General features: G+C 36.0%; 1 protein-coding gene across 13 annotated transcripts in view; it reads left to right on the top strand.

Moving 5' to 3' along the window:
• Nucleotides 1–18,444, top strand: part of NARS2 (asparaginyl-tRNA synthetase 2, mitochondrial) — a 113,942-nt gene that overhangs the window by 29,453 nt on the left and 66,045 nt on the right. For 11 of the 13 annotated variants that reach the window (XM_069469156.1, XM_069469157.1, XM_069469162.1 and 8 more), the window contains one exon: nucleotides 17,427–17,521. The exons of the other annotated variants lie outside the window; for them this stretch is intronic. In XM_069469156.1, coding sequence (XP_069325257.1) covers nucleotides 17,427–17,521 — 95 coding nt within the window. The remainder of the gene's footprint in view (nucleotides 1–17,426; nucleotides 17,522–18,444) is intronic. 13 annotated transcript variants of the gene reach the window in all.

Raw genomic sequence — 18,444 nt, forward strand, 5'->3', positions numbered from 1 at the left:
GAGAGTATTATAGTATTTTTTTTCTATGAATGGTTGTTTCCATTGCTAATTAAAGTAGAAAAGTAAATTTTCCTTTTTTTTAAAATGTGAACTTTCATGTTGCTAGTCTGGGCGTTAGAATTCAATCAGATAGTCATAAATGAAAAGAAGATGCCAGCTTCACAAACACTGGAAAGCTTTTCAAGCTTATGCTTTTTAGGGCAAATGCCATTTAATTATTTAGGAGAATAGGTATTTGTTGGAATTAGACATTTATGGATGCCATCCTTGAAGGAAGCATTCCATGGCATTGTTGACTTCGGGAGACACTTTGATCTCAAAAAATACTATAAATCTCTTTTGGGTAATTTTTGGATAATATCAAATTGGTGAAATTTATATCAATATGCTTTACAATGGTTTTTCCTTAAGCAGCACAGCTAGAGGTGAAGGATGACCAAGCCCTTCTGTTCCACTTATCAATAACTTGCTTTTCCCTGTGCAGCAACTGAAAGAAAATATGTTCTTTTAGTAGTTGTTGACTGGGATTAAATTTTTGTGTTTGGAGGAGGTGGGGGAGATAAGGGGCTAATTTTTGTTGAAAGAAGTTTGACAGGATTTAACATGCTAAGTGTAGTTTTGTTTTTTAAGTATTTTTTTGAGTACCTACTATGGTTAGTGCTATTCAAGTCCTTTGGGGCGGATAAGTGGTTTGGAAACTTAACTCTGGAACATAGGTTTCCCTTCTCAAGGAAGGGGCTGGAAAATGGGATGAGAGGATATTTAATGTATGTATCTTATCCGTCTTTATAGCCCCAGTCTGACAATGAATAAGCCAAAATTAATATTTTTTGAGTGATAATGGCGAAAATGTTTGGTATATCTTCCATGACCCCTTCACATTTCAGAGCAAATTTACCTTTTTGCAACTTTACATTGTGTTTCTCTCCTGAAAAAAAATAAGGCAACATTGTTTATCCACTTTTTGTTTTGCCCTATCCACAACTTCTGATATAAGAGACTCCAGGCCCCCTTTTCTTGCTGCTTGCTTTGTTCTTTGTCTCTTTCTCAGACTGCTCAGCAGGAAAGCAGACTGTTTACAAACAGTCTGAGCTAATAACGTCCTTTCCTGCTTATCAAATAGTTGCTAAAATGAAACCTTTCTCAGGGCTGAGTGTGGGTGTTCTAGTTAGTGGGTGTTCTGGAATGTAAATGGCCCTTTATTTTAAGAAAGGTTATTTTTATCCTAGCAGTTCAGTGTACACCAAGATACACATTTGTAGCAATTAGAAAGTATGGAAACACAAACTGGACTAATTAGAAATTATTAGATCCGTGAAAGACCTACATATATGGCTTGTTAATAACAGGAATAAACTGAAACTAATACAGCCAGCAAAGTAGAATGCAGTTTACTGAGTGCATTTCCTTTGGCCTTGGTTTTATGTATGAGATGCAGGCTAATGGCATGCCAGGACAATTCCTACAGCAATGAGAGCAGCCTCATTTGAGACACAGCTTGATAGGGAACATAAAACTACCAAACCACAAATCTTTGGAGACTGTATGACAGATTTAGTTCCTCTGTTTCATTTTATCTGATCAGAATTCCATACTTTGGAAAGACTAACGTACTTTTTGAAAAAGCATTCTGAATCCTATAACTTTATTTCAGCTCTACAGGATAAAAAATAGGGGGAGCAACCTGTTACATTAGAAAGATGACTAGATGATTATATGAGAAGCAGAGAACCTGGATTCTACAACTGATCTTGCCAAAAACCAGTTGTGTGTGACATTTCCCTTAACATGTATCACTTAACATTTTTAAGCTTTTGGATCTTCTTTTACAAAGGGGCAGTTGAATTAGGTTCTATCTAATTCAGAGATTCTTTGATTCTCTATTAGTTCTATCATGAAAGGTATAGTTTCCCTGTAATCCCTTAATTGAGATTTAAAAAAAAAAGAAAATAAGATATTCACTGGTTAGAGCTTACAGTTGGTGAGTACTCTCCCTTTCTTTCATGATCTTTATAGGGAAATTGCAGATTAAACAGGGCAATGGCATGCTATATTGATTTTAGACATTTTAGGTTTCTGTGCCATGCATTTTTATATTTCTGTATGCATTCTCTTTGCAATTTTTCTTCTCTGGGATTATGAGTAAATAAAATGGAAAAAGGTGAAGGGGAGAGGGAGTGGACAAAGTAGAAGATGGACAAGTAAACAGAGGTAAAATAGAATGTGGATATTTTAGTGATGGTGAAGGTGAAATAAATTTTCCATTGTTGATTATATTCCTCTCCACTGTTAGCTAACTGCTGTTTACTCTCTCCTTGCTACATATTTTACATGGAGACAGAGTCAGACTTACATGGGTTTTTCTTTTGAATTCCCTTGAGACTGTGAAACTACTCAACTTTATTTGTTCTGCTGTGCGAACAGATTACTGGAGGATAATTCAAAATATTTGTTTAATACTTTCTTGGATATCCTCAAAGAAACAGGGAGCATTTTAGATCCCTATGATATGAAACTCACTGGGCTACACACATTTTTAAGTTTTTGATAACTCTTGGTTTCTCCTTTCGTGGTTCTGATATTTTTTGTCTTCCAATGGCAGAATAACTCAGCAAAAATTTTTACATTGTGCATGACAGAGAAAGGCTAGGTTAAATTGTTTTGCAGTAATAAATTTTATATGACCAGGGAAGGGTTAGTTGACTCATAGACTATTAGAACAGGAGTGACTTTAAAACATCTATTGTATTGATTTTCAAACATTTTTGCTTAAAAAGTCTTTTCCAGACAAATCTTATACCAAGACCCAAAATATACAATAGATAAAAAGTAATGACTATGTTTATTAAGTAGCTCAAACCTATGTGGTTTGGTTGATACACTGATCATCTATATGAATGTTTAGCAGAACATTAGGAACTTGAGAGATTGTAGAAGTCTTATCTGTGCAAGACTTTGTATAGGTTGCAGGACGTCTTTTGACTCCTGCCTGCTAAATGCCGCTACAAATTCCTAAAATATTTTCTAGGGATCATTATCATCACCAGTGAGAAGCACTACTCTCTAATCTCTCCCCTGGTGATTTTATCCATTTCCACGGCTTTGTTTGCCATCTGCATACTGATACACATACTGACACCATCTGCATACTGACTGCCAAACTGTTCATCTCCATCCCTGGCCTCTATTTCTGAGCTCCAGATTTGTAGAAGCACCTGCCTACTAGATATTTTTCATTTGATACCTAATATGCATTCAAATATAGTATATACTAAATAAAACTTTTGATTTCTTCCCTCCAAAAGCGTCTTCCTCTTCCACTCTTTTCCCCCTCTGTAAAAGTTACTGCTATCCACTCATTTGCTTAAGTAAAATATCTAGAAGTCAGACTAATTCATGGTTCCCCTGCCTGTCGCCCCAACCCCACATCTGATTTATCAGTGAATTTTGTTGGCTTAACAGTAGCGTAAATCCTCAACCTCTACATTTCTATTTCCAGTGTTATAGATCTAATTCAAGCTACTCCTCTTTTGTCTTGTGATTGCTCTTCCTACCTATACCCTGGTCTCCCTATTATCTATTCCCCATTCAGACACTAGAATAATTTTTAATATGTATCATGCCACAACGCTGTCCTTAAAACATTTCCATGGTTGCTTTGTGTTCGTAGAATAAGTTCAAACTCCTCGTGATTTCTAAAGGCCTCATAATGATCTGACTCCTGCCTTCCTCTCCAGCATCATCTTTTAACAGTCTCTCATGCTTGATCCCCACAAGCTACAGTTGACCTGCCTTCTACTCCTCTAATGTATGAAACCCCCTTCCCACCTGCTGATTCACTGGCTGTTCATTGTGCCTGGAATATTCTTTCCAGTTCATAGTATAGCAAATACATTCTCATCCTTCATGTCTCTGTTTACTTGTTACTGCTTAAGAGTGCTCTTCCCAATACCCGACTTGTTTATCCCAACTTGTAATTATCTTGTTTCTTTATTAGTTTACATGTTCATTTTCTTTTTTCCCCCATTAGAATGTAAGCTCTTTGAGAGCTTATTCTCTATTTTATTCATTTTTGTCTCCACAGCCTAGCATAGTGCTTAGATGAATGAATGAGGTGTAAATATAGACAATTATGAAAGTACAAAGGAAAGTTATTTTTCCTAGTGTAGACACGGAGTCAGAGGTTGTGCGGTGGCTGTTAGTGGTAAGAAGGCTTTATGGATAAGTGGTTTTTGAGCTGAATATATTCTACTGTGAACCTAAACTGCTGTGCAGTGTATGACATATAGGCAAGATCGCTACTGATGGACTAACAGCAGGTAGCATACACAGCGTGGATACACTGGTAAGAGACAATCCAGGTTGGGACAGAGCAGAATGGCCCAAGATTTTATCACACTACTCAGCACAATGCACTATTTAAAACTTATGAATTCTTTATTTCCAAAATTTTCCATTTTAATATTTTCAGGCTGCAGTTGACTGCAGGTAACTGAAACTGAGAAAAGTGAAACTGCAGACTACTATGCCTACTTAAGGAATGTTTTGAATGATGTGGTGATGATTATATCAGACTTCTTCCTCAGTGTTTATTTAATTATTGGTTTTATCACCTCATTCTGAAACTTCTAGGCACATTTATTGTTAAAAAGAAATCTTGTTTCTGAGTCTCTTCTTTGCAATAAAGGAACCAGAGTAAAGATCAAGCTGTACCCGCTATGAACAAGCAACCTCCTCAGCTTCCTGGTGCTACAGGTACTGACTGAGGAGTTCTTTATCTCCCTCTTGGTCACATTTGCTGAGATTGATAGAAATGAATCCAGGCACTCATTCATTCATTTGCTTCCACATGTACATTTTATATCATGACTTAAGGTACACACACTTTTCATATACAGTCATGCATTGCTTAATGATGGGCATGTGTCATGAGAGATGCACAGTTAGGCAATTCCGTCATTGAACAAACATCCTAGAATGTACTTAACACAAACCTAGATGGTATATCCTACTACACATCTAAGCTATATCATATATTATTGCTGCTGGGCTCCAAACATATACAGAGTGTTACTGTACTGAATACTGTAGGCAATTGTAACACAATGGTTAAGTATTTGTGTATCTAAACAGAAAAGATACAGTAAATTCTACAGGGCTGTCTGTGCTTTTTAAAAAAAAGAAAAGAGAGAAGAAAGAAAAGATTGAGTAAAAAGATAAAAAATGATACTCTTATGTACGGCACTTACCCTGAATGGAGTTTGCAGGATTGGGCGTTGCTATGGGTGAGTCAGTGGGTGGTGAGTGGTGAGTGAATGTGAAGGCCTAGGACGTAACTGTACACTACTGTAGACTTTATAAACACTGTACACTTAGACTACACTAAATTAATTTAAAAACTTTTTCTTTCTTCAATAATAAATTATCCTTAGATTTATTTTGACTTTATAAACTTTTTTATAAATTTTTAGTTTATGAACTTTATAAAATTTTTTAAACTTTTTGACTCTTCTGTAATAATACTTAGCTTACAACATATATTATACAGCTGCACAAAAATATTTTCTTTATCCTTATTCTATAAGCTTTTTTATTAATTTTTTTATTTCTTATTTTTTTTAATTTATTTTTTACTTCAGGATATTATGATGGTACAAACGTTTTGGTTACATTTTATGTCTTTGGCTCACCCAAGTGAGGATTAGAGGCTTGCCCTTCTCCTCTACAATGCTCACCACGTCCATTAGTTGTGAGTTTTCCCCACAACCCCCTAGTCCCTGGAGAATATTGCTACCGTGTGAGCACCATAGTGTTGATCAGTCAGTGCCAATTTGACGGCGAGAACATGTGGAGGCTATTCCTCCGATCTTGTGATACCTCACTGTGGATAATGGGCTCAAGCTCAATCCAGGAAAATATAAGAGGTGCTAGATCACTGTCATTTCTTATAATTGAGTAATATTCAATTGTATACATATACCAAATTTTAATCCACTCATAAATTGACGGGCACTTGGGTTGTTTCCACATCCTTGCAATAGTGAATTGTGCTACCATAAACATTTGAGTGCAGATGTCTTTATTATAGAATGGCTTTTGCTTATTTCGGTAGATGCCTAATAGTGCTATTGCTAAATCGAATGGTATTTCTATTTTTAGCTCTTTGAGGTATCTCCAAATTCTTTTCCACAGAGGTTGCACTAATTTACAGTCCCCACCAGCAGTGTAAGAGTGTTTCTGTCTCTCCACATCCTCGCCAGCATTTGTTGTTTTGAGATTTTTTGATAGAGGCCAATCTCACTGGGGTTAGGTGATATCTCATTGTGGTTTTGCTTTGCATTTCTCTAATGATTAGAGATGTTGAGCATTTTTTTTATATGTTTGCTGGCCATAATTCTGTTTTCTTTTGAAACGTTTCTGTTCATTTCCTTTGTCCATTTATTGATGGGGTTGTTTGATTTTTTTCAAGTTCTAAATAGATTCTTGTTATCAGCCCTTTATTGGATGTGTAGAGAGCAAATATTTTTCTCCCACTCTATAGGCTGTCTATTTGCTCTAATGATGGTTTCCTTGGCTGTGCAAAAGCTTTTTAATTTGATGAGATCCCATTTATTTATTTTTGTTGCTGCTGTGATTGCTTTGGGGGTCGTCTTCAAAAATTCTTTGCTTAGGCTGATGACTGAAAGGGTCTTCCCAACATCTTCTTCTAGAATTTTTAAAGTTTCATGCCTTAGGTTTAAGTCTGTTATCCATGTTGAATTGAGTTTTATGAGAGGTGAGAAGTGGGGGGGTCCAGTTTCAATCTTTTGCATGTAGGTATCCAGTTTTCCCAACACCATTTTCCCCAGTGTATATTTTTGTCTGCTTTGTCAAAGATTAGATTACCATATGCAGATGGTTTCATTTCTGGATTCCCAGTCCTGTTCCAAAGTTCTGTCTCTGTTTTTGTGCCAGTACCATGCTGTTTTAGTTATGGTAGCCTTGTAGTACAACTTGATGTCTGGTAGACTGATACCTCCCAGTTTGTTCTTTTTACTTAAGATTGCTTTGGCTATACGAGGTCTTCTCTGGTTCCATACAAAGTGTAGAATTGTTTTTTCTAGATCTGTAAAGAATGATGATGGTACTTTGATAGGGATTGCATTAATTCTGTAGATCACTTTAGGTAGTATGGACATTTGAATGATATTGATTCTACCAATCCATGAGCAGGGTAGATTTTTCCATCTGTTTACATCTTCTACAATTTCTTTTCTTAGTGTCTTGTAGTTCTCCCTGTATATGTCTTTCACATCTTTCGTTAAATATATTCCTAGATATTTAATTTTCTTTGAGGCTATTGGAAAAGGTATTGCACTTTTGATATGAAATTTGGCTTGACTGTTATGGGTGCATATGAATGCCTCTGATTTGTGTGTATTGATTTTGTATCCTGAGACTTTACTGAATTCATTTATCAATTCTAGGAGTCTCTTGGTTGAGTCCTTGGGGTTTTCTAGATATAATATCATATCTTCAGCAAAGAGTGAGAGTTTGATCTCATCTGCCCCCATTTGGATGCCCTTAATACCCCTCTCTTGTCTAATTGCTCTAGCAAGGACTTCCAGCACTATGTTGAATAGAAGTGAAAATAGTGGGCAACCTTGTCTGGTTCTAAGTGGGACTGGTTTCAATTTTTCCCCATTCAATATGATATTGGCTGTGGGTTTGTCATAAATGGATTTGATAAATTTAAGGTATGACCCGTCTATGCTTATTTTGTTCAGAGTTTTTATCATGAAGATGTGCTGGACTTTGTCAAATGCTTTTTCTGCATCTATTGAGAGAATCATATGGTCTTTGTTCTTGCTTTAAGGTGAATTGCATTAATAGATTTGCATATGTTGAACCAGCCTTGCATCCCTGGAATAAAGCCCACCTGGTCATGATGAATTATTTTTTTGATGTGCTACTGAATTCAATTTGCTAAAATTTTGTTGAGGATTTTTGTATCTATATTAATAAAGGATATTGGTCTGTAGTTTTCTTTTTTTGTTGTGTCCTTTCTTAGCTTTGGTATCAAGGTGATACTGGCTTCATAGAATGAGTTGGGGAGGATACCATCTTTCTCAGTGGTGTGGAATAATTTCTGTAGTATAGGTATCAGTTTTCTTTTAATTTTTAAACTTTTTTGGTAAAGACTAAGACACAAACACACACATTAGCTTAGACCTACACAGGGTCAGGATCATCAATATCACTGTCTTCCACCTTCACATCTTGTCCCGTGGCAAAGTCTTCAGGAGCAATAACATGCATAGAACTGTCATCTCCTATTATAACCTTCTGGAAAACCTTCTGAAAGATCTGCCCAAGGTTGTTTTATAGTTAACTTGTTATTATTTTTTTTTTTTTTTGAAAGACCTGCCTGAGGCTGTTTTACAGTTAACTTTTTTTTAATCAGTAGAAGGAGTACACTCTAAAGTAATGATAAAAAGTATAGTATAGTGAATATATAAACCAGTAACATAGTTATTTATTATCATTATATGACTGGTAAAGCACTAGGTTTGTTTATACCAACATCCCCGCAAACACCTGAGTAACGCCTTGTGCTACGTTATCACTGGGCAATAGGAATTTTTCAGCACCATTGTAATCTTATGGGATGCGCCATATACATGGTTCATTGTTGACTGAAATGCCATTGTGCAGCACATGACTGTATTTTATCTATATTATGTATTAAATAGTGCACTGTGGCTGCTCTGTGAAAATAATTATATATTTCTTTAAGGGAAAATGAGTTCTAAGATGCAAAATAACCAACTTAAAAATGAGCCCTCAATATTATATTTCTGTTATATCTTAAAGAAAACAAGATAACGAAACTAAAAATAAATCAGTAAAATAAAAGTATTTTATGCACTATCAAAATACCGTAATGACAAAAGTATGAAGTGTGTAATGAGATAAAGCATTCTTGGTAGTTTATGTTCAGAAATATTTTTCAAAATGAATGAAAGCTCTGATTCCAAAATTTTATCTCAATGTACAGTATTTTTTATATTCTACCATTTTTCTCAAAGGAGAGAAAATATTCAGGGAGTGAAACAAACATACTGAAGATGGGATAAAAGTAAATGAATTATGTACTAAGTTCCGAAAATCATAGAAATGACTACCTATGGGCTGGAAATAATGGAAATTACCATGGTATTATTAATGTCTGGAAATTCCTTGGGGAAAAAATATACATATTACATCACACTGTCTGCCACAATGTAAATAAAAATTCTGCAATTTATTTCTGGTTGACATAATTATATGGCTACCCAGCTGATCTGATACTACTTATTAAAAAGTCCATCTTTGCCTCAGTGATTTGAGATACTACCTTTATAATGAACTTGGGTCTATTTCTGGGCTTTCAGTTCTATCCCACAGGTTTATTTGTGTATTGCTACCACCCTGTTTTAACTTAGGGGCTTTATACTGTATTTTAATGTCTAGTTTTTCAAGCATTTTTGATCACTATATTCCTTAGCATTAACATGAATGGAGATTTTATTGCATGCACTTTCCATGGAGAAATACATTTATGTCTCTTCTCAATTATAGGTCTCTCATATTTCGAGGCCCCATTTCAATTCATTTTTCAACTGAACAAATATTTACAGAGTGACTACTATGTCCCAGGTAATAGGCTAAATGCAGGATACAGTAATGAGCAGAATCCCTGAGGAACACCAATATTTTTCAATTTCATGAGTTAACACTGTGAAAGAAAAAGTATTTAATATGAAGCTTTGGTCTTAATAGTTTTGAGAATTTGTGAATAGTTTGGAGAAGGTTATACTGACGAAGTCCTAATTTATTCACTCATTATTGGTCGGTCTGTTATACAGCCCAAAGGATGTACAGAACTTTCTCCAAGTTTCTTACCCCTTTAGGTGTACCAACATTCCAAGAAATTCTGGCTCATGCATTCCTTAAAAAACTAACTGCTGCTCATTTGTAATGGCTGAGGGTAGGGGTGTATAAACCATGTGATCCATAGAAAACAACTCACAAACAATATCCTGGCCAAGCACACTGAAAAGCCAGTCAATACTACTACTACAAACATATTCAAAAGGCTGAAATCCAGAACACTGATAATACCAAATGCTGGCAAGAATCTGGAGCAGCAGGAACTCTTACTCATTGCTGGTGGGATTGTACAGCCACTTTGCTGTACAGTTTGGCAGTTTCTTAAAAAACTAAAGAAACTCTTACCGTAGGAACCAGTAATTATGCTCCTTGGTATCTACCTAGAGGAGTTGAAAACTTATGTCCACATGAAAATCTGCACATGGATGTTTATAAAGCAGCTTTATTCATAATTGTCAAAAGTGGGAAGCAACCAAGATGTCCTACAGAAGGTGAATGGATACATTGTATTTGTTACATCTAGACAATGGAATATTATTCAGCACTAAAAAGAAATGAGCTATAAAGTCATAAAAAGACCTGGAGAAACGTTAAATGCATGTAACTAAGTAAAGGAAGCCAATCTGAAAAGGTTATATACTGTGTAACTTAAACTATATGACATTCTGGAAAAGGCAAAACTATGGAGAAACTAAAAAGATCAGTGATTGTTAGGGGAAAGGAAGGGATGACTAGGTGTAGCACATATTTTTAGGGTAATTAAACTGTCCTGTATGATATTATAGTTGTGGATACATGCCATTATACATTTGTCCAAACCCATAAAACGTACACCACCACCAAGGGTAAACTCCAACATAAACTATGGGCTTTGGGTGATAATGTTGATGTAGGTTCATCAGTTGTAACAAATACCATTCTGGTGGAGTATGTTGATAACGGGGGAGGCTATGCATGTGTTGGGGGACAGGGAGCATATGTGCAATCTTTGTACCTTCCCTCAATTTTGCTATGAACCTAAAACTGCTCTAAAAAATAGTCTGTTAAAAAAAAAAAAGGCCAGTCAACATAAGAATCTCTGATTAATATGCTATGTCTTTCATTTTCCAAGAGAAATACAGTTAATGTCCCACATGACATAACGATTGCAGTAACTGCACTCAAGCACTTGGTGGTTGCCTTCAAGCTACCGTTGTTCAGCATGGTCGGTAGTAGGGAGGACAACCTAGAAACTAGAGAGCACTAAGCACCTCTGTGTGTTTGTCACTGTGTCAGACTGCCACAGTCTTCTAAGAGTAATGACTGCAACTTCGTTTCCTCTCAAATTTCGTACAAGTTCCTCTCTTGGCCAACTGTGTGAACTGGAACCATACAGGAGAGGGGATTTCTAGGAAACATAGCCTGAGCTTTAGATGGGAGTAGTAACACCAAGCTGACAAAATGCAATCCAGATATCCCCTCTTTTGTTTTATTTTTTGCTCTTTATCCCAATCCCTACTCCCATTCCCTATTATTCTCTCTCAGAAGCACACACTTTTATATCTTTGTTATTTCCTTTGTTGTGTATGTGACCTCAAAATATGAGTGGCATTTTATATGTATGTGTTTTTTAACTTTCAGTAATGATACTATATTATGTGTCTTGTTCTGTTTCCTACTTTTTTCCATTTAACTCTTTGTTTTGGAATTCTATCTATGTTGTTATAGGTAAATCTATTTGTTGCTTGTAATTGCTCCAAAATATTCAATGGTATGTGTCTGCTACATTTTACTTATTCATTCTTCTTGTAATAAACTCTTAGGTTGCTTTCAATTCTGAGTTATACCCAGAAAAAAATACAGCAGTATTCTTATACATATTCGCCAATGGATCTGTGTGAAAATTTCTCTAGAGTATATATCCAGGAGTAGAATTTCTAAGTTATGGGGTGTCTACATTCTTAATTTCACTAAGTTCTCCAGAATAGTGGTATGGTACCAGTTTATACTCTACTGGTATTTCCTGAGGGTTCCTGTTTCCCAGTGAATTAGTTTTCTATTGCTTTGTAACAAATTACTGCAAACTTAGTGGCTTAAAACCACACCCATTTATTAGCTCACAGTTCTATAGGCCAGAAATCCAGAATGGCATGTCTGGGTTCTCTACTTAAAGACTTGTGTCTTACAACACTGAAACCAAGGTGTCAGCTGGCTGGGTTCTCATCTGGAGCTTGAGGTTCTCTTCCAGACTCAGTGCTGTTATTAGCAGAATTCATTTCTTTGTGGTTGTAGGACTGAAGTGCCCGTTTTCTTGCTGGCTGCTGTCCAGATTGCTTTCAGCTCCTAGAGACTACTCTCAGGACGTTTTCATGTGTCCCTCTCCATCTTCAAGCAGCCATGTCATGTTGACCCCTTGTCTTTCAAATCTCTGACTTCCTCTTTTGCAGTCTGCTGTGGAAAACATTCTAACTTTGATGGGCTTGTGTGATTAGGTCAGATAATCTCTGAATCTTGAGGTCATCTGATTTGGAACTTTAATTAAATTTACGAAATCTCTTCACATTAGTACCTGGATTAGTGTTTGACTCAATAGCCAGGGGTTGGGAATTGTGGGAGCGCATCTTAGAATTCTGTCTACCATACTTTAAATCTACATCTACAATTGATATTATATAGCTTTCTAATTTTTGTCAATCTGATGTATATAAAGTGTTCTTGAAATGCCTTCTTATAATTTGCATTTCTTTAATTCCTATTGAGTTTGAGTATTTCTTCATATGCATTTTAGCCATTTGAGTTTTCCTCTCTGTAAATCTACTTTCCCATTTGGGGAGTGGATTATTTTCTCTTTCTTGTTTTCGTGGCAGGAGGTTCTTATATATTCTGTCCATTAATAACTTGTGTATTTTAGATGTTGCCAATTAGTCGTTTGTTAACTTTGCCTATATCTTCCTTTATTAAATAGAAATCCTTAATTTGAATATACACAAATTCATCAATTTTCAGTTTATCATTTGCAATTTGGGGCTCTTGTTAAAGAAATCCTTCCCCACTGGCACGATCACAGAGTTGGGTGTCTAATTTATATATTTTATTCTTTCTCCATTACTAACAAAAGTATTTAAGATTGCAATCCTGGCTGTGGTGGCTCACACCTGTAATCCCAGGAGTTTGGGAAGCCAAGGTGGGAGGATTGCTTGAGGCCAGGAGTTCAAGAACAGCCTGAGGAAGAGTGAGACCCCGTCTCTACAAAAAAATAGACAAGTTAGCCAGGCATGGTGGTGCGAGCCTATAGTTCCAGCTACTCAGGATGCTGAGGCAGGAGGATCCCTAGAGCCCAGGAGTCTGAGGTTGCAGTGAGCTATAATGATGCCGCTGTGCTCTAGCCCAGGTGTGGCAGAGTGAGACCCTGTCTCAAAAACACACACACAAAAAAAGATTGCAATCCTAAATCTTAAACTTGCAATTCTGGGTTAACAGTTTTTGAACCCATGAGATTCAATAATTGCTTTAAAGAACTGAGTTGAAAGTCTTGTATCATAAAATTAACCATTTCAAAAGGTACACTTCCATGGCATTTAGTACGTTCACAATATTTTACAACTGCCACCCCTGTTTTGGGGTGATGAAAAACATTTTCATCACCCCAAAAGAAAACTCCATGCCCATTGAGTAATAGTTATTCCCCATTTCCCCCTATCCCCAGACCATGACTGTCTCTGGATTTACCTATTCTGGATATTTCATATAAACCATACAATATGTGACCTTTTATGTCTGTCTGTCTTTCACTTAGCATAATATTTTCAAGATTCATTCATGTTTTAGTATGTATAAGTACATATATTTAATTTAAACAACATATATTCCTTATGTCTGGATAATATATTCCTCTGTGTGTGTGTGTGTGTGTGTGTGTATCACATTTTGTTAATCCATTTTTCCATAGATGGACATTTAGGTTGTTTCCATCTTCTGGCTATTGTGAATGGTGCTGTTATAAACAATCATGTACAAGTATTTATTTACATCGTCATTTTAATTCTTTTTGCTATATGCGTAGGAGTAGAATTACTGGGTCATACAGTAATTCTATTTTAACTTTTTAAGTAATCACCAAACTGTTTTCCCCAGTAACTGCCCCATTATTGTACATTTCTAATTTCATTCCATTGTTGTCAAAGAAGACCCCTTCATGATTTCAGTCTTTTAAATTTTATTGAGACTTGTTTTATAGCTTAGTGTATGGTCCATCCTGGAAAATGGTCCCATGCACTTGAAGAAAACGTGCATTCTACTGTTGTTGGGCAGAGTCTACCATTTCTAAGTTGCCTTTTTCTTGATTCATTTATTCATTGAAGATTCATTTCATTCATTCTTGATTCATTCATTTACTTGGTTGCTATAAACTTATAACTATTTTTCAGAGTTCTCACAGTTGATTCTGACAGGATTTGTGGGTTTTTTGGTGACAGAGTCTCACTCTGTTGCCCAGGCTAGAGTGCTGTGGCGTCAGCCTAGCTCACAGCAACCTCGAACTCCTGGGCTCAAGCAATCCTTCTGTCTCAGCCTTCCGAGTAGCTGGGACTACAGGCATGTGCCACCATGCCTGGCTAATTTTTTATATATATATATCTTTAGTTGTCCAGCTAAATTCTTTCTATTTTTAGCAGAGACAGGCGTCTTGCTCTTGCTCAGGCTGGTCTTGAATTTGTGAGCTCAAACAATCCTCCTGTCTCAGCCTCCCAGAGTGCTAGGATTACAGGTGTGAGCCACCACTCCCAGCCAGGATTTGCTTATTTTTAATAAAATTTTTTGTGGTGGAACAGACCTTTGGAGCTACCTGCCCCCACCATTTTTGCTGACATCACTCTCAGTAATTTCTTTTTAAAACAAATATTTTATAATGGCCATTTAATATTCTGAAATAAAATTTATAGGTAATATAACTTAATACACACAGAAGTTTTTACAAATCAATGTAATGCCTTAATTGTAATATAAAGGAGAAATAAAAAGAAGTAGTTTATAATAAAGTAGTATGAATTTCAGTATGTAAATGCTCCATATGACATTAGAAGACATAATGAAGTAGCAGTATATTTGCACCCATTTAAATAAGTTGGATTTAGGAGATGTAAGAAGATCAGAATCCATTTTGTACAAATGCTGATAAATGAAAGCCTAAAATCTAGTCATAAAGACCGGGCTTTTTTTTTTTTTAATATGTATGAGGAATGAAAGAAATCACTTTAAGTAAAGTTGCGATAAAACACCAATACAAATGATAGACTAAAGAAGTGAAGGAAAGGAAAAAGTATGGTAGTCTTATAAATTTGCTGGGCCTTACTTGGAAAACAATTCTTCAGTAAATAATTAGTGAAGAAATATTGGAGAATATGTATTTTATTTTAAAGTCCTAACACATACCACATCAAGTATTTAGTCTTGAGTACTGAAGTCTTTGGAAAGAATATCCGTTCATTGATAAAGGGGTTTAATTTAAGGATGGACTTCAAGAAAAAAAAAAGCATTCATGGAACCTCTAAGACCAGTATTACAGTAAGTTTGAAAACCTAATAGGCAATTATTACAAAACTAAACAAAAAATTCAATTTAGTGATTTTCACAGTACATTTTTTGTTCATACACACTCCTACCCTTACACAATATTCAGTATTTTTAGAATAACCAATGAAATTACATAAGATACCATGTATTTCCATAATTCGTTATTTGGTACTAAGTCTGTTAAAGGAATCTTACATCCTCTATTACATATTTAAAATTGGCTTTATTGCTTTTACAGTAACTACACCATTACACTAACATAATTTCAAATAAATGCACAGTTTGAAATACAAGAGTAGGTAATTTAGCTTCCTTCCCAAAAAAGTAGGTATGATAGTTATAACTTGATTCAGAAGCTTTCTTAATTATATTGCTTAAATTGTGTTTGTTCTCCAGATAGTTTTTTAGCTGAACTCTTCTTATAAATGTTGACTGGCTTGTTTCCTGCCCATTGGAAATGGAGTAATCACCCTGTCCGTATTGTATGTTCATAAAAGTCTAATCGCTCAGTGTATCTTTTAAAGATAAGGTCCTAGCCAGGTGTCCTCTCACTTTGAGAAGCCAAGGCAGGAGGATTGCTTAAGGGCAGGAGTTTGAGACAGCCTGAACAACATAGCAAGACCCTCATTTCTACCAAAAAAAAAGAAAATTAGCCAGGTGTGGTGATGCACACCTGTAGTCCCAGCTACTCGGGAGGCTGAGGCAGGAAGATCACTTGAGCCCAGGAGTTTGAGGATGCAGTGAGCTATGATGATGCCACTGCACTCTAGCCTGAGCAACAGAGCAAGACTTTGTCTCACAAAAATAAATAAATACAGATAGGATCCTGCTCTTCCTACTTCTTGAGTTGCAGTGAAAATTAAATGAATATGTTTGAAAGCTTATATTCATAAAAGTCTGTGTTAAAAACATTATTATTATTTTAATAATAATATGACACCACATATTCTAGAGGCTATTCCCTTGAGAAAATTAAGTCGTAATCATAAGTCACAATTTTAAGAGATTATGTAATTCTTCACATTTAAAATTTCTGATTCATAATCTCTTGCCTCAGCTTGCTCCTTAATAAGAATCACTTTTTAGGTAGTTGGGGTGGCTCATACCTATAATCCTAGCACTCTTGGAGGCCAAGGCGGGTGGATCGCTCGAGGTCAGGAGTTCGAGACCAGCCTGAGCAAGAGCGAGACCCCCGTCTCTACTAAAAATAGAAACAAATTATCTGGCCAACTAAAAATATATATAGAAAAAATTAGCCGGGCATGGTGGCACATGCCTGTAGTCCCAGCTACTCGGGAGGCTGAGGCAGGAGGATTGCTTAAGCCCAGGAATTTGAGGTTGCTGTGAGTGAGGCTGACACCACGGCACTCACTTTAGCCTGGGCAACAGAGCGAGACTGTCTCAAAAAAAAAAAAAAAATATCCTAGCACTCTGGGAGGCTGAGGCAGGAGAATCACTTGAGGTCAGGAGTTCAAGACCAGCCCGAGCAAGAGGGAGACTTCGAGACTCCGTCTCTACTAAAAATAGAAAAAAATAACCGGGTGTGATGACGCATGCCTGTTGTCCCAGCTACTCGGGAGGCTGAGGCAGAAAGATCGCTTGAACCCAGGAGTTGGAGGTTGTAGTGAGCTATGATGACCCCACTGCACTCTAGGCCAGCTCTACACAAAGTGAGACTCTGTCTCAAAAACAAAGGAATCACTTTTTAGTGGGAAGTGTGTTTTGTGACAAAAGCACTTTGTCCTTTGGTTGTTGTGTGTTTTGACAATATGGAACAACCTTCCTTTCCTTCAGCACTTTCCAGGCAGGCATTTTCTCTTGTAGATGTGTGCTTTCTTTTCATGAGAATGACCTGTCCGTGCATAGGGTTAATTGCACTATGATTTTTAGTTGTGGCACATATATATGAATGTGAAAAGCAAAGCGTGTAATAGCTTTTTGTGGCTTCTGTTTTTTATTTGCAGCCTTCAAGCAAAATAAAGTTACCTGAGGAGAATTTCTTCAATGTTCCTGCTTTCTTAACTGTCTCAGGACAACTTCATTTAGAAGTGATGTCAGGGTACAGAATTTTCTTTTCTTGTTTGCTTTTCCCTTTTGCATTTACAGGTTATAATTTAGATGAGAGTGAAATAGTGCTTCCCTTCTATGCCCAAGCCTAAAAATTGAAATGTCTTTATTATTAGTTCACTTGAATTTACCACAAGTACATTTACATTGACAACTTGAGAATATCCAAGTCTCTTACTTTTAAAAAAAAAAAATCACATTAATCTAGACTTTTGCTTTCAGTGAAAAATGTACCCCGAAAATATAAAGTTATGATTTTTTTCTTTTTACTAATCTTTTTTGCTTAAATTTCAAACATGTAATCAGAATTTATTTGTAATCAGTCATATTTAAGCAAGTAAAGCCAGTTCATAATTCACACCTGAACCAAGTATTAGCCCATTTCATTTAAAAAAGAGATACCTGGAACAAATGGAAAAAAACATTTTTTTCAATAATTGGTTTAAATAAAGAAAATCAACTCATAGCTCCATTGTGAGAGGCATACAACAAATTAGCAAATCTTTCAAGTCAGATCACATGAATTTGAGCCACTGTCAGACCTCTGGAAAGTCACTATGTTCCTTTGGGCCCAATTTTCCTTTTCTTTAAAACAGGGGATTGGAGAAGAAGACCTTTAAAGTCCTGTCTAAATATTATGTTCTATGATTCTGTGAGTAATTTCTTAATGCTAACTCAACAAGTATTGCATTTTCTTTATACATCTTCTTTTTCTCATGTAGGGATTGGGACTTAAAAGGCTTTTCAGGAAATAACTTGAATGAAAAGAAGGGAATATTATGTGTTTCTCATTGTTTTTAAAATGCACAGATGGGAAAACTCAGGAAAGGTAGTAGAATCGTTCACATTCTGTGTTTGTACCTATTTTGGCAGGATGGAAAGTCAATGGTAGAATAAAGTCGGTCTTGAAATTAA

Source organism: Eulemur rufifrons, chromosome 6, assembly GCF_041146395.1.
Source record: "Eulemur rufifrons isolate Redbay chromosome 6, OSU_ERuf_1, whole genome shotgun sequence".
Taxonomy (NCBI): Eukaryota; Metazoa; Chordata; class Mammalia; order Primates; family Lemuridae; genus Eulemur; species Eulemur rufifrons.